The 20,764-nt window shown below is 48.7% G+C and overlaps 1 protein-coding gene across 1 annotated transcript in view; it reads right to left on the minus strand.

Annotated features, from left to right (window-relative positions):
• Positions 1-20,764, minus strand: part of TMEM201 (transmembrane protein 201) — a 52,507-nt gene that overhangs the window by 7,261 nt on the left and 24,482 nt on the right. The window contains exons 7-9 of the mRNA XM_084651798.1: positions 9,102-9,325; positions 3,188-3,259; positions 287-577 (exon numbers count right to left, since the gene is read on the minus strand). Coding sequence (XP_084507924.1) covers positions 287-577; positions 3,188-3,259; positions 9,102-9,325 — 587 coding nt within the window. The remainder of the gene's footprint in view (positions 1-286; positions 578-3,187; positions 3,260-9,101; positions 9,326-20,764) is intronic.

Below are 20,764 nucleotides of genomic sequence, written 5' to 3' on the forward strand. Positions count from 1 at the left end.
AAATAAACAACAACAATGGGATCTTAAATGGCAAGTGGAGAGGATCTTGGTTTCACCTCGAATCTGAAGGACAGGGCCTCCAGCAGTACAGTGGCCCCCTAATTTTACCCACCCCCTACAGTGGTACACAAAGGGCCACTGGACCCAATAGGGACTCTCAGCTACTGAATCATCGGTACCACTTGGGTTTTCCTTGATGGTCTCCCCTTCCTTTTACCAACTGCTTAGCTTGCAAGCTGACCGACTGTGACTGGACTGGATGCTGGGGAAGAGGTCAGGCACGTACCAGGCATTCCACGCTCGCGGAGGTTCTTTTTTGGGAACAGGGTCAGCTCAGCAGCGAAGACATTGCTGTCGGGGTGCGGAGGCTCATCCAAGCTGGTCGGCGTGTGCAGGGCGTCACTCTGGGATGGGAAAAGCAGCAGCTTCTGCCCTTTCAGGTTCAGGCGTGCAGGACTGATGAGGGGCCGGCGGTAATGCAACGAGCCGGAGCTGGAGGTGACGGAGCCAGCCACCGAAGGTGCTGGAGATGGGATGGGGGATGGGGCGCAGCTTCCAGACAGCAGGGAGTAGTACTCTGAAATGGAGACACGCCGGGGGGCAGAGAGAGGGGATTTAGGCTGGGAAATGTGGTGGATGTGTTCGCCAAACAGTCTGCGAGAGGAGGGTGTGTATGTGTCCCTATTCATTTCAAAAAGTCCTTGCTGTGCTATGAGTGACCGGAGCATCTCCTCTATGCCCGTTCTTTACTCTGAGAACACACATTGTAAGATTGGGGCGGTGGGGGGGGGGATTCAAAAGTAATTCTCTGCTGTTTCCTAGGGTCAGAGCCAAAAACTTCTATCTTTGCAAAGGAACTTGGGGAAACAAGGTATATCATAGTAGTCCTCAGTTAACTCTGTTAAGGCTATGTCTATATACAAGCGTTGCAGCAATTTGACTAAGCTGACTTATAAAATGATGCATTAGATCTGTGCAACTTGTCTTTAGAAAAGACCCAAGACTTTGCTCCATTTAAATGGAGATCGTTTAAATTCTCTGTTGCCCAACAGAACAGGAGGTTAGAAGGTCAACTCTCCTCTCCGTTCACTGAACTTTTCACCTCATGCAGCCCAGGTTCAACCCACTCTTACCCTTTCCACCCTTTAAGGTTCCCCAAGCCACAGATCAGCTACTTCTACTGCACCATCACCCCAGCATCTATCATGGAACTCAATGGAGAAAATTCAGCTGGGATTTCTGGTACTGAAACCACGATGTCACATCATGGTTCATGCTGGTGCATCACAATGGGGTAACTTTGGAGGGGAGAAGAACACTTAGAACAGGAGAGAGAAGGTAAGTTTTTAATGGCCCAACACCCGCTTTGGGTCTGGTCGCTGGGCTCCTTCAGTGGAGTTTACATTTTGCATGCAGCTTATTTTTAAAGGAGTGATTTTGGCAGATACTTTCAGACCGTTTGTTTGAAGAGTACACCAGGAAAGTGGGGGGTGGGCAGGGAATTAACCCAGACTGCAGCTGCATTCGGATTGTTAAAACACGGGCAGTACAAACTTGATGCAGAGGCAAGGGATCCAGACGGGGACAGAAGGTCTGTCTGGGGTCAGAAGTGCAACAGACAGGTCACCGGTATGATGGGGCAGCGAAGAGGCACAGCAGACAAAGAAGTTTGATAATCAGTTCCTTGGACAGGGGGAAAAAAAAACAAAACAAAACCTAAAGAAAGAGGAAAAGAGCTGCAGATGGAAAGCTTGAAATCACTCAGTGAGATCTCAGCTTTTACATGTTTTCCAATATTTCTGCAGCTATCAAAAGAACGTGAAGCCTGGGGATACCACAGAGTAGCTTTTACCCTTTACTCTTCAGTTCTTCCTCAGTGGCCCTACATAACATTCACCTCTCTCCAAGCCAGGTAACTGTAACTGCATACACTTGTTGCAGGGATAAAGCACTCCAGCCCACACATGCACCCTCTTCCTGTTCTTCTCTGCCTCGAGGCAGGATGATGCTACTTCTGCAGCATTCCCCATCCCTGTTGGCCCAAGAAATGGAGAACCTGAACTCTTCCATGGCAGCAAGCTATACTGTCACGAAGTGACTGAGCCAATTCAAGGTCCAGTTGTGCGTGTAACATCCCAAGCAATAGAAGAAGTCTCTGACCACACCCCAGTGGGCAACAAAACTGTTGCAACTGGCCAGTCTCTGGGAAGAGGCCAAGGACTGAGCGGGCATGGAGAGTAAGTTTCCCTCCTAGCTTTGAGGTGTTGCCCTCCAGATCAGGGCTGAAATGCAACATACTTGCACTGTTGCTGCCAATGCAGCTGCCTAGAGCCTACAGGGCTCTCTCTGGCACTAAATGTAGACTTTAAAAGGTGTGTGTGTGTGTGTGTGTGTGTGTGTGTGTGTGTGTGTGTGTGTGTGTGTGTGTGTGTGTGTGTGTGTGTGTGTGTGTGTGTGTGTGTGTGTGTGTGTGTGTGTGTGTGTGTGTCTCTCTCTCTCTCTCTCTCTCTCTCTCTGAAATACTAGATTTTCCAGCCCATTTTGTATTCCCATTTGCAATAAGGTTTTATAAAGGGCGATGCAGAGGACTTATAGCTGTAGCACTGTTGATGCATCAGTACACTAGCAAACCGTGATCCTGACTTTGGTGGGTGAGGGAACAGGGAAGGACTTTAGCAGTGGAGTTGCACTGCAGAGACCTTTGGAGCTGTATGATCTGGAAAAATAATAGTGTTTGGAAGTCACTCTGACCCTCACCCACTCAGAAGGCATCATGTTAAGGTCAGATCCAAATCCAAGGAAGGCTGATCTTGTGTTTAAAGCACTGCACTGGACACTAGAGATTTGGGTTCAATTCTTGATTCCACTGCAGATGCTGTAGCCCACTGGGTAAGTCACATAACTGCTCCATCCTTTCTACGTCTGTCTTGTCTACTTAATTGTAAGCTTTTGTGGGCAAGGGTTTCCTTATTGTGTGGAAGTACAGCACCTAGCGTGATGGGGATCTGAGCCTCAGTTCAGGCTACAAGGTGCTACTTGCAATCTTACTAATGATTACTCTGATCTTTCATTGGAAAGTGGGCAGGAGGGAAGAGATGGGGAAGAAATAGGGTTAACCTTCTACCACATGTTTTAGCAAGTCATTTCAACCCCTGGGAGTCTCGGCACTGAAAGTTCTTGCCCTTACCTGACGCAGGCGACTCCTTAGACTGAGATCCCTGGGATGCCGGGCGGCTTCCACTGAACAAGTAGCCAGAATCTAAAAAGCAAACCAAAGAAACTCAGCACAGGTGCTAAATACTGTAGCAAGCACCAAGAAAAGCACCTGTGTGTCCAGCCTCGCTAACACAAGTTAATGTACCAGCTCCGGCAACTTCCTCCCAGGACTGTCGTGTGCTCTGCTAAAAGGGGCTCTTCATAACCCCAAGCTGTCACACCGTGGCTAAGGGGAGACAGGCCTCAGGTGCACATGGGTTTGAGTGTTCAGTCATCCAGATCACCCCTCTGCTATAGAGCTGGCTTCCACCCCCACTGAGGGCGAGCAGAGGGCAAGCTGCTGAAGACAAACTCATCTTAATTACCTGGACCCAGGCAGCCGGGCAGCATTCAGGGACCCGGTGTAAGAGTCACCACTGCCGACGTAAAGCTGCATGGACTAAGGCTAAGCCACTTCTAGCTCTAGTTCCATAGTCAGAGTGACCCTGGCCCCATTTGTTGCTTCCCTCTCTGCGCCTCCTTTCCTCCCTTCCCTTAAATCCTCGATAAAGCCCCTCACGACTGGCTCCCATAGTGCCCCCCTCACAAGATGTGGCTCAGACCAAAAGCCCATTTAAGACCCTATAGGGTGTCACCCCAGGGTCCTGCCCACTGCCGAGTGAAGGGCCCTCCATTTCAATTCAACATTCCCCCTTCTTATTCCCTGCCCTACTGTGTAGTGTGGTGTTGAACAACTGTCACCTTTGCCCCTAGAAGTGGCTGCATTTCATTGACTGGCAAAACTAGGGTTAAACTATCTGGGATGAGGACACAGAGAGAGAAACATATGGTGTTATTACTACACCATATGTCTCAGCTTCTCAGAGAGTCTGAGCAATGGATGCATTGTGTGAGAGCGTTTCTGGCGACCAAGGCTGCTCAGTAACTATTTTGGAGTTGCATCCCCTGCCTTTTATGGTTCAGTTCTCCTGCCTGAGCTGGAAATGCTCAGTGCTGTAGAGGGAGCCAGCTCCAACTAAATGCTTGAGAAGTGCGAAGGCAAATCCAAGGACACTGAGTGCACAAGTCCTCCCTCGGGCCTTGTGTGCAGAAAGGGATCCCTTCTCTGCCTGGCTGCAGGGGAACAGAAGCAGCCAGCAAACTTCAAAAAAGTTCTTGGTAGGAGGCAGGTTGAGAGTCCCACAGCAGCGAGAGAGGAGAACTCGCCCCCTCCCCTCCCATGTTCCCCAGACAGCCTTTGCAGGCGCTGCGTGCGGCCTGCTCCTTCGTTCTATAGCTATGGACAAATCTATGACCCTTGGTGCTTCCCAAGAGGATCTTTATCCTTGTTTGAGTTGCTCTGTATTTTAAATGAACTAAGAAGCTGCTGGCCTGACAAAGAGCTGGGGAGAGGGTCTGAGAAGGCAGCAGGAGGAGAAAAAGGAAGAAGCTGGCAAGGAGACTTGTGGTTTAACCGACACCAGCAGAAGATTCTACCACTCTGTGCTGCATAGCCAGTAACTTACGGGACTTTACTGTGGTGCCCATTACTTTCAGGATCCCACCTCTACTCAAGTGACCCTTCCAGTTCTCTCTGATTGCAAAAGTACTAACTGAGCCAGGATCTTTAGGTTCTAAGCCCTGTGCTTGGCGCGTCCCCTGCTTTGGCAGGGACTTCAGCATTTCAATGGGTCTGGACCGCACAGCACCTTAAATGCGTTGCGGGCTCAGTGCTATTTTAGAAAGCATCAGTACCAGCTCCCAACAGTCGCTTGCATGTGGCTCCCTCACCAGGGAGCCAAGGGCCATTAGGTGCACATTTCCTGCCATGCATTTGCACCATGGGGTGGCTTGTCACGATCTTAAAGGATGGAAGGTAGAGAAAAGATTCCACCCTCTCCTGCATGACTGAGCATGCAACTCTCTCTCACGTTCTAGTGACAGAATCACATGAATTTCCATCTGCATCTTTGGATGTGCAGCGAGGAACCTATGGTAAAGTTCAAATAAAGCTGCAAGAACCAGAAGACCCAAGCGTTATCCCCAAAACCTCAGTCCTGACATTGTCCTTTGGGACAAAGCTATTTAAATAAATATTGCTAGAGGTGCCAAATGGGTTTGGAGACTGAAAGCCCTGTTATGCACAGAAGAGATGCGGCACAGACAGGGCAAGCTTCCATGCACTGCTCAGCCCCGGTGCCTCAGCCTGGAGCGGCAAAGCCAAGCAAAAGTATGGTGGAGTTGGGGTGGGGGGGGAGAGAATCACAGCTGCATGGCAGATTTGCACCTGCTGTCCCCAGTTGTAAAGGAATAGGAAGAAGAATGCTATGCCAAAAAGCCACCGTCCAGCTGAAAGGTTTTGCACGGCTGTTCTTTCAACTGTTCCTGATGGATCCAGGAGAGCAGCTGGTGGCACGAGTCAAACTGAACAAAAAAGGCTCGGCTGTTCTTACCACGGTGGTGTTATTCTAGAACCCATCAGTGGCTTGGCCTCTGACCCTTGATAATCACTCACTGACAGGGCAGGGCAGCGCTTCCCTTGGATGGAGAGTAGCATGTGCTTGCTGGTTTCAAGAACAAATTTAGGGCTGAGGTTTAATGCACTGGTAGGAGACAATCTTCCCTCAGGCTTATAAATCTTCCCTGCACTGCACAGACTCTAGTCAGAGGCCCTCCCAGCCAGACAGTACAAAACCAGGAGCGTGGTGGGTTGCAGCTGTGTTTGTGCACAATAAAATCAGACTTAAAAGATGGCCCAGTCCTCTGCCCCATCAGTTTGTAGTGAGAAAAAGCAGCCTTACCCGCAAGCAGATGTACTCCAGTGAGAAACAGTAAATCAGGGCTAGTTTACACGAGTTCCTGCTCAGCAAGCTGGTGCACGGCAGATTCACGCTCGCCTTGCCATGCAGTAAGTTGTCATGTAGACAAGACCTCGGTCTCAGACTAGGAGAAGCTAACTTAGTGACTCAGGCCCGTTTTGTTCAGTTACTTTAAGACAAAGACAGCTCCACTCTTCTTCCCACAACCACTATCGTAATTAGCTCACGCCCCCCCCCCCACCTGACATTGGCCCAAGAACTGAACTCTTTCACGCCTAGAAGATACCACAATAGGTGAAGGTTGAGCATGCTGGATGGGCAGCGTGCAGGGGATGTTTGCATCATTGCTGCCTGGGTTGCACTTATTTTAGATGTCTTCAAGCTCCAGAGCTGTCAAGTTTGTACCTTTGACTGACACTGAATTCACATTTAAAACCAAAAAAAAAACCCAAACAAAACAAAAAAACACCCACCAGAAAACGTTGCAGCTTTGCAGCCTGGTTCTCCCTCACATGCAGAGATTTAAACTGTAATTACTATTATTTAAACTCAACAGTTCTGTTCACCTGCCTCCTCTAAACACGTTCCTAAAAAAAAAACCCTCCAGGAAAAGAGTGGGTGTGTTGGAAGTGTATGTTTAAATTGAGACAGACCCGGATCGCGACAGTGAAATGGAGACCACAGGCTGGGGCACTTGTTAGGGTGTTTAAAAGACCTCAGAGACACTCAGAACTACTACCAGAGCAGGTCTGGAATCGGGGTATGGAATACAAGACCCTGCTGATGGCTGTAAATTCTCCCCAGACACTTCTGGCTCCAGTTACAGCACACTGGTCCAGATGACAGATTTGAGCAGTGTGTTTTACGCTTCTGTTGCTGAGGAGGACGGGAATGTCCCACTCTAAGAGTCTGACTTTTATTAAGCTTCCTATCTCCCCCTGGCCAAAAAATACTTCTAATGCACTGCACAACCACCTGTGGGTAAAATATTTGCTTTCTCTCCTCCACCCTCAAAACAAAGGCAATTTGATCTCCCATGACAGCTCATTTGGAAGAGGGCTCCCACTGAGGGCAAGGATCCACACTACATTGGTAGTCATCCTCAATGATTGATCTTTCCCTCTCTTCACAAATGTGGAGGCTAAACTTTTCCAAGCTGCCCTAAGAGACCCAGATGCCCCTTTACGAGGAATTGGAGACCAGAGTCTCTTAGGAGGCTTTGAGGACAAGATCTAGCCCACCCAGACATCTTGAGGCAGTGTTTCTATCAGAGTACTCTGCACTAGAGCTATTGCCTCTCGAGGAGGTGGATTACCCAGGCTGACGAGAGAACCCATGGTGCAGCTAGGCCACTATAGAATTTTTCATGTAGATGAGCCCTGAGTCAGGGACAGCTGGGGCTTTAAAACCAGGAGATAGTTAAGCAAGAGTCACTTTTCAAAGACAGGCTCAATCTGACAGTTGGTAACAAGTTAACATTGCAATGTTGCTCTCTGCAGCCTACCTCAAACACCCGTTGGAGGGATGGTTCAATGGTCTAAGGATCAGATCTGCAGCAAACACAATTCCCTGAGTCCACAGGTTCAAATCCCAGAAAGGTTGACACTGCCATCCTGGCCTTTGCTACTGGCCTGTTGCTGAGACAGACACTGACTATAAGGCAGGATCTTCTGTCCAAGGGAGGGTCCCAGCAATTGCGGAGGAGTTGAGAAGACTTTGACCTCCTAGGGCCCCATAAGACAGATGGGTGACTCCTGGTACGTTTAAATGTGTTTATTGTTTTTATTATGTTTTCTCAGTGACGTTTCCGCTTTAGGAATAAATGTGCTTGCTTAGAACAGCAATTAATATGACTGGTAAATCACACCGGTCATAGCCCTTGGAGAGAAAGCAAAGCATCAGCGCTGGCCATTAGGCAGTCTGGCTTGCTGGGGGTATCACAGTGCAAGGCAGGGGCTGTGCAGCCTTAAAACCCCTGGTCAGAAGGCAGTGGAAACAGGGTCTCTACCCAGAGACAGGCAATGGCAGGAGTTCTGAGTCCTGACTGGGCACGCCTGGAGTGGACCACGGAGGGAGGAATACGGGGGCAGTGATCCCTGATACTGTGACAGCTGTGCTTTGGGGCTGAGGCATTCCAGTCACTGCCTTGTGTGTCAACAGTGGGCAAAGCAAGCCCTGTGTCTGCAGCTCATGGAGAGCTTTGGGTTGAAAGGCCCTAAAGGAGACATAGTGACACACTTGAAATACAAATCTGAGTGACTGATCCTCTCCTCACATGATTTTTGTGATTACAGTTCCTGAAAACTAATAATTTTCAATCTAGTCCACTGCTGGAGAACGGAACTCTCTGGAAAACACAAAGAGAACCTCTGACTGGAAACATTAAGCGGGTCAGTCACTGGGGGCAATGCTCTTTGTTCTGGCTTCCCAGCTCCACAAACTCCAACCACAGCTACTCACCTACCAACCTAAGAGCTCCTTTGCTCTACCTAGGTGGTGACAATACCAAAGTTAGTTGTCTAGTATTAAAATCAACCGCTTGACCCATAGCCATGGAAGAGCATTGTATGGTACTCTTCTGCACCACAGGGACTGCAACCACCCAAGGATCAATGAAAAGCATTTACACGCAACTCCTATCAAGAGCTGCCACCCAGGCAATAAGAATTAGCTTATGTGCACGAGCGCCAGCTTACAGACTCTCTGTTGCCTTTGAAGAATCAGTTATACCGAACCGGCAGGCTGACCATCTTAGAAGCAAGCCCTATGCTATACATGCTGTGCCTACAGTATCTGTGAGACACCTCGTGCAAGACCTGCAAGGAGAGTGTGTGCACACCCAACTCGTCACTGCCCACCAGCGTGCAGCGACTTATTCCGAATAACTAGTACTCACCACTCAGTTTGCACTTTTACAAGCAACATCATACAGTGCACAACAATGACCTCTAACTAGACTTACTAGTCTATTAGGCAACAGGCCAGGCACATTACAGTGGGTGGGATTCCATGACTCACTCCCACTCGGGTATGAACACAGCTACACTTTCATTTCCATCAGGTGTAGAAATGTGATGCATGCCTTACCTGTCCTGGCTAGAGAAGGGATGGTGCCCAGTGAGAGGGCCCTGTTCAGACGTCCAGGGAGCGAGGAAGAGGAAGCTCTGCGTGGGGATCTGAAGAACTGCTGGTTCGTCAGCTGGAGGATGCTGGGGGGCGTTGGGATAAAAACAGACGGCAAGCCAGTGGAACAAGGAAAACCAATCCCAGAGCCACTGGGGAACAGAGTGACCGAATCCCCGGAAATAAACCTGTAAATGATATGCATGACAAATATTCAGCAAGGGATAAATTCCAGCATCAACTTTCTCACTGAGCTCTCACAGATGCACAAAAAGTGCAAAGCGACAAATCTCCACACACTCAGTAGTGCAACTAAGTATAGGTTGGTATGCTTGGTGGGGATGCCAGGATTGTGCCAATGCCTAGTCAGTCTACACAGGGAACATAGCACCAAATTAATCAGGAGTTAGCATCAAGTGGTGCCAATGTGAACAAGTGTGTCCCACAGATGTTCTATTCCAGCAATACTGAAAAAACCACCATGTCCACCTACCTCCAGTCAGTGCAGGGGCTGGCTACAAACCATTTAAAGGAGTTCACAACAAGCTAAGATGCTTGGCCTTGTTTATATGAGTCAGTTGCACCTGTTAATCTAAAGGTGTGATTTTAAACTGGTTTACTTAGAACCATTGTGGACACTTACTTCAGTTAAGCCTAAATCAATTAAAAACGGACTCAAGCAACACCCAAATAAACCACTCAAACTGAAGTAAGTGTCCACCACAGGGGTTTGCACTGGTTTTAAGTAAACCAGTTTAAAATCGCAACTTCAGTTAAACAGGTACAACCGACTCATGTGGATAAGGTCTTACTCTACAGGAAAGGATCTCACAGTAAAGCACCATTGTTGCCCGCTGCAGCAGTGTCCTGTCACCTTTGCCCGTCAGCTCTCTCCCTTGACTTCCAGCATGGATCATAGCAGTCATAGTAGGTTCAATTAGACAGCTGCCAGTTTGCTCCTCTTGTACGTACAAGTATTGCTTTTTGCTACAGTTAAACGCAGCAGCAGCCAATGTAACTAACTGGTTTATTTAGGCCTTTGCAGAATACATGCAAGTCTAGGACTATAGGGTTAACTTTCTGATGAGTAAGGGAGCTCGTATTTTTCTTCGTTCCAGGACACTGACGGGGTTACACATTTTTGGTGTGTCTACTCCTCCATCATCACGTATCTATCAATACTTAAGTTTCTCAACGTCGGAATGGAAGATCTAAAAGAGAAGTTGATGTTTAGACTCCAATGGAATAATACTCAGGGGATTCCATCAATTTACATTGAGGCCTCGGGCTCAAAGCAGTTGGTGGGCCAGATTCTCTGCTGGTATACATTGGTGTAACTCCACTGGTTTAATTATCAGCTAAGAATCTGACCAGATGTTGATAACTAGAATGCCTTATGAAGTGCATAAAAGCACAGTACCAATGGTGTGCGCTTGCGATTGCCCTGATGTTCATGGGAGCTAGGTGGTGAATAGAATAGCTTCCATCTCTAAAGTTCAGAGTTAAAAATCTCACCTCTGGTCATGCTAATACACTGAACATTAATGTGGTGGGCTCTTGTTCGCTAGCACCTCAGTTCTCTAGCTTGCTCTCTAGCCAAGTTACTTTTATGCCCCCGCCCCCACACGACTGTAGTATCTGAGCACCTCACAACATCCCCCGCAAGGCAGAGAAATGCTGCTATCCTCCTCATTCAGATGGATCAGTGAGGCACAGAGAGATGAAGGGACTTGCCTGAGGGCACACAGAGACGCTATGAAGGAGCAGGGACTTGAACTGAGACCTCCCAAGTCCTAGGCTAATGCCTGAATCATCCTTCCTCCACTCCTCCTCTAGGGGTTGCAGTTCATACAAATGTGCACTAGCAAAGCTATGCAGTGGGAACTGTGCTCCCCAGTGATGCACATTGCTTGATTGGCTCATATCGCTTTATTAGTCTCTCTTACTTTCATGGACACACACAAAATACTGGAGTTCTCGACGTGGAAAAGTTTAGAAAATTTAAAAAAGTTTGCCTATATTCCAGAACAGTGATTCTCAACCTGTTTACCAATGGGGGCTGCATATGCGGCTCTGTGTGTGTGTTAAGTGAGCTGCATCCACACAACGTATATACCACCTGTATGGCCCTGAGGATGTCACATGGGCCGCAGCTGTGTACTGATTGGACCACAGATTGAGAACCACTGATCCAGAGCAACAGCAGCCCTGGTTTCATGGGCAGTGGGTACCATAGGCTGGGGAAGGCTGTGCCTCCCCAAACAGCCAGGTGTGGCTCCGCCCATGCTCTGCCCCCAGGCTCCCCCGTCCTGCTTCTGCTCAGTGCAGTCGCTGCTCCAGTCTCCCTGTGGGGTGGCCCCAACTGGGGCTGCGCTGCCTGCCCTCACGTTGCTTCCGGTGGGGGTGTGTGTGTGGTGTTGGGCCACCCGCCGTCCCGTCACTCTGGGGCTGCGGCTGCCCCCCTGGTGCTCTGGGGCTGGGGCCGTGCTGCCCACCCTCCTGGTGCTCCAGGCGCGGAGCCTTGGGTGGAAGGGCTGGGACTGAGGACTAGCCTCCCCCAGCTGGCAGTTCAGGCACCACCCATGCCTGGTTCCCTGGACCATTTCAGAAAGCTTCCAACCAAGTCTCAGGAGGGGCTAGAGGACAGTGCCCCAGGCCTAAGAACATAAAAGAGTAGATGTAGATTTAAAGGAGGACATACCAAAAATACCAGTGTCAGATATTGTAAAATAAAGCTCTCACAACTGTATAACAGGGTTCTAGTCCATAGCTGGGACAGCCATACCACAGGGATGCGTTTTGTTTTTTTTAAAATAGGGCAAGACAAGACAACTTTCCCAGCATTTTTCTCACAGGATTACTCCATACAAATAAACTATGCAGTTAGCAAAGCTGCATTAGATGTCACAATTCTACCACCTACATTGACATTGGTTCATAGCCCTAACAAACGATATATCAAAAGATTACTCCCATTGCCGCCCTCTTCTGTTCCTCCTGGCAATTTTGAAACAATCATGGTCATCAGAGCCCCTGGACACGTACGCATAGCTCAGATGATCTACACAGCAGACAGACAGACAGTTCTGTTCTAATGACACTACAAAAAACAATGCTTACCCAGGCTCCAACATCAGAATCATGGGGCAGGCACAAGCTTAGTTTCTGGTGGCTTTTTTAAATTGTATTATTGAAAGATGTCACAGGAAAAACCTGCTTTATTTAAATTTTATACAAGATATCCCCATGTTCTATTACAGGATTTGTAAAACAGTTAAAAACTACAGGAGAGAAAAGCAAGGGGTGGTGAGAAGCAAACTGCCAATACGTGGAGGAGTAATGGGATAGACAGTGCAATGGTGTGACATCAAAGCAATCTATTTGCATACTTCAGTCCCATCACTTAGACTATCAGATGTCTAGGGACGCTCAGATTTTAAGAAAGTGACTTCAGAGAGAAGTGATGTAGTCCCGTAGTTACACTGACCGAGCATCAACTTGTTAGATAAATACTTTACATTTTTGTAGTGCCTGATAGCAGAGGACCTCAGAAAGTTGAAACATCTAACTAATCTAAGTTTTGACATCCCGGTGGAGGTAAAGTATTACTCCCACTATAGATGGGAACACAGACACAGAAAAGTGAAGTAACTTGCCCAAGGCCATACAGGAAGCAGAACAGGGAGAAGCTGCCAGAATTCCCTGACTCTGTGCTCAGATTTATGGTGATTTATGCTATATAGCATTTTGAAACAAATGAAGCACATGCCATTCTCTTTCATGGATAATGGGGTGATACAGTGACACAATGGAAGCAACAAGACAAATTTGTCTACAACAAGCAGGTTAATTTTAAAAGATCACTGCACTTTAAAGGACAGAGTCAACATCTGAAATTTTCCTCTCTTTTTAAAAGCAATCTGCAAGTATTGGAGAAACTATCCAACTAGTTTCACCTATCAGGCTAACCAAGATCTGCATCAGCCAACCTTACAGTAACGTTCTCAGTCTGGACATGTCTCGTAACAGAGGCAAGCAGCTTATCAGTAAACCAAAATCTTCCCTCTGCCTAGATTCCAGAGGGCCTAGAACAAGATGCCATGCTTCTCAAGTCTAGCTTTACCCTTTAATGTTCACACACCCAGATCCAAGCTCCGTCTGTGGAGCAGAAACGGACGTACACAGCTGGAACGGGATGGAAATGAAACAAGACTACGTGTCAGTGGAAATTGCCCATCCCAGAGAAATACCCACCATACACAAAGTGGCCAGAACAGCAAGGAACAAATCCAAGTCCTCACACGTGGTTCGTCAGGTTGCTTTCTCCTACCGCCATACCTTGCTACATTTTGGGGCAAAGGGTTTGATTTTGGACAGCTCCTCTCTGTGCCCGAACACACTGTGTCCAGCTCACGAGCTGTTGGAGCTTTCTCACTTGAGAACTTTGAAGATTTTACAGTCATTCATCACTTTCAGAGTCCATGACTGGGATTTAAGCTACTGTTTGAGTTAGATTTCTCCCTCATTTTCTTCCTGTAGACCATGCGGCTCTCCAGCCTTACTGTGCCCTAAACCTCACCTGGGCAGAGGGTCTCCTGTCTCCCAGACAGTGGAAGCAGGGAGGGAAATTATTCCCCTTGCACCATAATGATATGAGAACTCTTACAGTCAAGAAGGACAAGAGTGGCCAGGTAATCTGAGTAGAGGTCATGAGCGCAGCAGGCCCCTGGCACTGACTGACGGGGAGGAGAGTTCTGAAGGACTCTTGGTTTGACTGTAAAAAAAATTAAGTCCTCTGGCTGTTTTAAGTCAACAAGCACAGCTTAGTGTATGCAAAAGCCTGCCCCTTCTACAACACCCATCTCTTGTGGCCTGTCCAGTGGTGCCTTCTTCCCTTCAGTTATAGTGAGGAGTGAGTTCAGCACTGCTTAGGAGCTAGAGCAGAGGGCCTAGCATGGAAACGGGTTTCCATGCCTGAGCAGTAGAGCGCTCACCTAAGCAGTTTATAGAAGCAGGTGGAAAGGAAGAGGAGGAAGAACAGAGTCACTGTGCAGGAAGCAGCCACATCAGCCCCTAAAAACACAGCAATGCAGGATGGAGCTGTGACCTCTTCTCTCTGCCTCCCCAGGGGGCGAAGAACGGGCTCTGAACTGCGTTGCTCCATGTTGTGCATGTATAAACACTTGAGCAGCAGTGGCGAAGTGATGAAAAAAGGCTTTGGAGTCAAATGGGTGTTGGAAATAGTCAGGGCCACGAAGCCGTTTATTTTAAAACTCGATGTCATGAACAATAATCTAGTATCTCGAGTCATGTTTACAGTGATTCTAAAAATTACGAGACAGTCAGCCACAATTCTACTGTACAGGTACTTTAAATAGTGGTTAAGTAAAACATTGCCTGATATGGGACAGTATGCAGGACTGGAAGAGCTGCCTCCCACCAGCAGGGCCTACTCTGTGCCAAAGCCTTTCCTCAGTTCAGAACAAGGCCCACAAAGGGTGGATTTTGAATGCCATCTAAGGGAACTGAACAGGGACGACTTGTCATCCCCAGGGCAGAGAGGAGTAGTCAGCGTTAGTATGTGTCAGCAGGGCCCACATGGACCCACTCCAGTGACTGGACTAGCACGGAGGGGGAAAAAACCAAGGCAACATGCAGTCAAGACCAGATAATCTGCTTTTTCCACATATGCCTGCTCTGCCCACTGGACAGGGCCATATACAGTCAGCTTTCGGGCTCCATCTGCCCTGGCATAAGTGATCCCTACACATTTCACATCCCATCAAGGTCCACCTACAAGGATTCCTTTCTCCCAGAAGTCACCCTCCTTTAGGGGACGAGGGGCAGATGGAGCATGGCCAGAAAGCCACTTGCCCCATGTTCGTTCACGACCCTTCCTGAGCACTCACATTCAGCACGGAGAGTTCCGGCTTCCCACCTGACCAGCAGCACTGGATATTTTACAGTGTGCGCGGGAGGTGCAGTGAGTCAGTGTGTGTGTGTCGCCACCCCCTGGAATGGCCCCTTTGGGGAGGGAGGGTGCAGGTGACCTCTCCATCGGACACCTTCTCACTGCTGCTCTATAGGGGGTGCAATTTAAAGTGCACTTCAGAACTGAATACTGTCCCTTTGGAGAACTTCCGCTACTACCACGAAAGCCTCAAGCGTTAAGCCGCACATTTCACCCCAGCTATGCACGTGCTGGATGCTGGTCACAAGCAGCTCTTACAAATTAAGCCAACCCCCCACCCCCAATTTCAAAGACAGAGTCAAACAAGCTGGGGCAATGGCAGCAGCTATTATATTAATATAATTTTTTAGAATAAGAGCATAAATAATTCCTCTACATTACAGCCACATATACATCTGCTGCAGTGTCTAACATGATTATTAGCATCACACAATTTCAGCTTGCTTTAAAGTAAAGAAGAGCACAAGTTAAAACAAAAACAAAAAAAAGGTTAAATTTCCCTCCTTTCCCCGTCCATCTGGCACACCCAGCTCATGCACACCACAGACTTGTACCAGGGAGGGAAAGGAAGGGATAATAGCAAGGGAAAGATGGGATATAAATATGCTGAAGTAAAAACTGCAAGGGGGGTCAATTTACATGCAAAGACACGTTTCGGAAGGAGAGGAGCAGCAGCTGGGTGGGTTTCCCTGCTGCAAATCCTTTGCTCTCCCTCTTCCCCTGCTGGGGTCGGCAAAGCACCTTGGAAATATAAAGCACCATCCAAGTATCCTCTCAGCCCCAGCCAGCCTTGTTGGTAGGTAACAGAACAGAAGCAGTAGCTCAGCTGAAGCATGGGCTCTCTGTCCAAGCCAGCCAGCTCAGTCCCAACTAAGGCAGAGCCATTTAGTGTTGCAGAAGTTAGTGTATTCAGGGAAAGGCATGTCTCTGCCCCTTCCTTATCAGTCCACTTCTATCACTGAAGTGATTGTTCCTGCTGACAGGCAGCTGCCTCCCTCAGCCTTGGAACGGAGGGAACTGGCTCCCTGTAGAAGGAGCAGAGTTCACAGACAAAGTTTGTCAGATGGTGGCCATGTTTAGACTGATGGACAAAGCCAGCCACCATTTCTCACCACCCACTATCCCTACATGTTTGTAGCATCATGCTAATAAGGCAGAGTCCTTGCCCCAGTTTGCATCCTGCACTTGGATCTACTGGTGTGCCACCAAAACGAGGCCGATGGAAGCACAGAGTACCTGGGGCAGGATGTTTTTAATTTGGGAACATCTACACTGCTGGGTACAGGCACTCGATTTCGTTTGTATGCACAGGCCTGCAAGGCTTCGGGAATCTTCAGGCAACAGCCCTGCTTTGGTGGCTGATAAAACAGACCACAAGCTTCCTTGCTGACTGATCTCCAGTCCAGCTGAGAGGAGACACAGCAGGAAGGTTAGGGGAGCAAAGCACCTTAATTCCTGGTCTGGCACACTGTTGTGAACAGCCCAGATGGCATTCCGACTTGGGAGTTTCAAGAATGACCCTAAGAAAAGGCAGTGTTATGGTTTATTTATTAGCGCTGGTGACTGCAGTTCCAAAGACAGTCAAAGCATCTGCAAGCAGTCAGGCTGCAACAAGAGATGAGAACCTTCTACCCAGATCTAAGTGCACAAAAACACCCAACCAACGCCCCAGTATGACTGATACACCCTGTATGGATCACCCTGGGTATGGAAACAAGCATCCTACATCTGAGAGCTACAGTGAGTTAGACAAGATTGGCACAAGGAGGACAGGACAGGACAGATTAATTTAGAGTCTTCCAGTGAGTCAGTCACTGCCAGTTTGATTTCGCTGCATTGTGCGATTCCATAAAAAAAAGTTATTTCTACTGATTATTTCTAGCCACATGCAGCAGCACGCACCTGCCAAGGCACCCAGAAGCATCAAAGTAACATGACAGTGTGTTGACAAGAGCCTCTGAGGCTAAAATAAAACTGTTTCCAGTATTTTCCAGAAGGCTGTCTTGCCTTTGAATGTTCTGGTTAGAAACCTTTTAGGGATCCAAAAAAATTGGCTAAAAGCACTCTGGGATCTATCCCTTCAGCAGTACAGCCTAGCAGGTACCCAAAATACCTCTTGCTAAACCAAGATGTTAAATTGTCAGGGAATGTATATTTCCCACTCCCCCTGCCTTGAGGTCATGAACTCCAGTTTGATTTCATGCTTCCTAGCTGCAGTAACAGACTATCCAGATCAAGGGATTCTGGCCGCCCACAGTTTAAAGATAGATTATTGTCTCGGCTGCTTATTTCTGGTGTCTAACTTCCCCTGCACCCTCACCCGCCTCCACCCGTCTGCCACAGCAGCATATCGGAGGAAAGAACAGAGCTAGAGATCAAGCACACTGGATGGAGGGTGACATAACACAGCCAGCAAACTGGCATGCGTTTCTTTAGAAAAGGTGCCAGAGACCTAATGGCTAGAGGCAGGACACATCTAAACAGTTAGAAACTAAGGCACTGTCAAAGGGAAGCGAGAGGGCAAGAAGCCTGCCATCTGACCGAGGCCCAAGCGAAACCTCAGCTGGAAAACCACCGCCGAACCTTTGGGCACCAAGAAGAAAATGGGTGAAATGGTTCTCAAAGGACTGCTGCTTGAGCTGCCGTGGAGCATCTTCTTGCCAGCTGGGGAGTCAGCCAGGCTGATCCTTGGAGTGAGACCAACAGGGACGTGGCACTGGTCAGAACAGCCTCAGCCACTTTCCCTGCTTCCACTGGCAGCGTGGCAGGCTCCTGGACAGAGGAGGAGCTTGAAGCAGCGCCGGAGAAGACAACTCCCCTAAGGGGACAGGGACGGACGGGTGGGCAAAAGAACGTCCACCCTTCAGAGAGCTGCAAGCAGCAGCGCGAAAAGGATTGCAGAAGCACTGAAGAGGCCTTTGCCCTGCAGTGGTCTGGATCAGCTGCTGTGGCTGATGGCTCAGCAATAGGTTTGATTGGCATCGCAACCCTGGGACGGGCTCAAAACAGGTAAGACTCGTCTTGTTTGAGCAAACAAGCTCCATCCCAGCACGTACTTGGTGTATCATTAGCCACGGAGCCTTTCAGCTCATGTGGGGCCAGCGTCAACTCCCACAAGGACTTTATTAGCTCTTGAACTGCATGCCCTGGGAAGAGCTCACAGCCCTCTTTCCTGGAATGGAATTGATACTTCCCCTTAGCACAAGGTTCCCCACGTCACAGCCTTTCCCCAGCACCCATGCTTCCACCTGACCCTGAGCCAGCCCCTGTGGACAGCCACACATCTACCATGCACAGCGCACCTCTGTGGTTACATAGGGATGCCAGAGAGGGACAAGCAACCTAGAGTGAAGAACTGTTAATGGCTCTGCATTCACAGCTAAGCATGCCTGGCAAAACCATAAGGGGATCAATTCCATACCAGGCGCTCACTGACACCAAGGAGAAACCTAGCTCTGTGCAGCACTCTGCCTCTTAGGAGCTGGCAGAAACACACACAAGCAAATGATCTGATCCCTGACCTGCCAGCCCTCTGCAAACCCAGGAGTCACCTGCTTACACCAGCAGAAGGGCTCTGGTACACTGTGGAGGATAAGAAGGAACTATGACACAGCAAATGAACAGGTGGGATTAGCTCTTTACCCTGCAAGCTACAGTGCTTTCCTCACTGACCACCTTGTTCTGCACTCTTCTCAAAAGGTTCCTCCCCCTTGCCCCGTTCCCCTCTGCACACACGCGTGATGGCTACCCACTATGCTGGCCTCCCCTGAGCTACAGGCCTTACTGGGATAAAGGGGAGGCCACGCACAGCGCTGACCATTTAGTCAATCCCACCTCCACCATGAACAACAGTATCTTAATGCGAGTACCATGCGCTTGTTTGGGCACGGAGCACCCATTATTCACTAGCCCTGATCGAGGTGTTCAGGTGCAAATGACCCAGAAGCTACAGACAGCTAGAGACAAGAGTGCCAGGGCAACCTCCTTTAAGTGCCTGTATAACTGGAGATGGCTGCGGGCTGAAGAACAGAAGTCTGAGTTGAACGCAAGAAGCTTTAGAGGTTAGATGAGGAGTGCACTTGCAAAGCAGCTAGAGCCTTGAGGCAAAAGTGATGCTGCTCATGCAAAGAGCTCACAGTCGGACACCTGGCAAGTCTCCCAAAACCCGCTAGTGTCATCAGAGATCCAGATGTGACCACGAGATGATAGATCTGAGCAACGAAGAGGGGAGATTATTCCCTTCGCAGCTCGTTAAAGAGGAAATCTGAGAACCCAGAAGGTCCTCTGGCTCAGAGCGGCCTCACAAGAGGAGATGAGCAAGGTCACAAGGCTAGAAGGAACCTTTCAGCAAGGCAAGGACAGAGGCTGTGGGTCTCTATCCAGCTAAGGCGGCAACACAGCAGAGTGAAAACTTGGGTCTCACACCACATAGACTTTGCTGGAGATTGAAAAACCTCCAAACAGGGAAAAGGAAAAGCAAAATACTGGATATCCAGCTCAACAGAACTTACATTTTTGTGCAGCTTAGCTGTGAATGGAGTGAACCTGAATCAGATCTGGCCCAACTGCCAGAAAATTTATTATATGGTTTTACCCAAGACAGTTCTGATGGTCAATATAGCGCCAGTTACTGATGCATTTGCAAGGATTTATTAGGCAACCCAGCTGGCCTGTAAGTGACCAGGCAATGGCACTAATTGAGAATGACCACTTCGTTAGGTGTGCATGTGGTATTAGGGGCAGTACCAGTGAGTGGACAAGTGGCCTGTTCCGTTTCTTAGATCAAATTCGCTCCTGCTACGATTCCATTTTGGAAGGAGAAGGAGCAAAGAGAAATCACCATGTCTCTGGGAATCTCCAGCCGGGGTGGGGGGGGGGGGACGACGACGACGACAAGATGGCTGCTCTGGGCAAGCTTCTTCACTCCTTTCTTCCCCTGCCAGGAGACCGTGTGATGCCTTGCAACCTTTGCTTTTAAAAAGAAGCCCTTTAATACAAAGGGTTGTGTTCCCCATCACAACTGAAGCCCTGTATGGCAATCTTAGAGCCCAAGAGTCAAACTGGTAATAGAAAGCGAGGCCCTCACCCTGGCAGGTGGCCCTATAGGTCGGGTTGAGCAAGGCTGGCAGAGCAGTGGGGAGAAGCTTGCCTTTGCAAATGCTGGGGCTACTGTGGATAAGTAGGTCTTAATTCTCCAGAGCAACACCCTTCACAAGTACCAAAGTTGTATGTGCGTGGGGAGAGTGGGTGGGGGTGTTTGTCTGAGAGCAGAGAAGGGATTTGGATAGTAAAGTTCCCTGAAGACACCAGCAAAAAATCCCAACAAGAGGGATCTTAGGGTAAAGCTCCATGGTCAGGCTCTGTGCATGGACTTCCTCGAACAGTCGCCCGACACAGTTACAGGAGTTGCTGTGACAGCTGCCTAAGTTACAGCTGCACTGCTGTTTCTATAGGAAAGAGGATGGCTGTACATCCCAGGCTGCAGCCAGCTGACTTTGTTTGCTCTTACTGGAGATTTCATCAGACCAGCTCAGCATTACAACTCCGCTGTCTTGGTGAACAGCGGTTACAAGTGGCACTGCAGTGAATAGTTAGACATGAAAAATTGTTTTAAAAAAACCTCAAGCTTTCAGATATTCCCTTCTGTTTCACCATT

This window comes from Lepidochelys olivacea (assembly GCF_965140295.1).
Source record: "Lepidochelys olivacea isolate rLepOli2 genome assembly, chromosome: 18".
NCBI classification, from domain to species: Eukaryota; Metazoa; Chordata; order Testudines; family Cheloniidae; genus Lepidochelys; species Lepidochelys olivacea.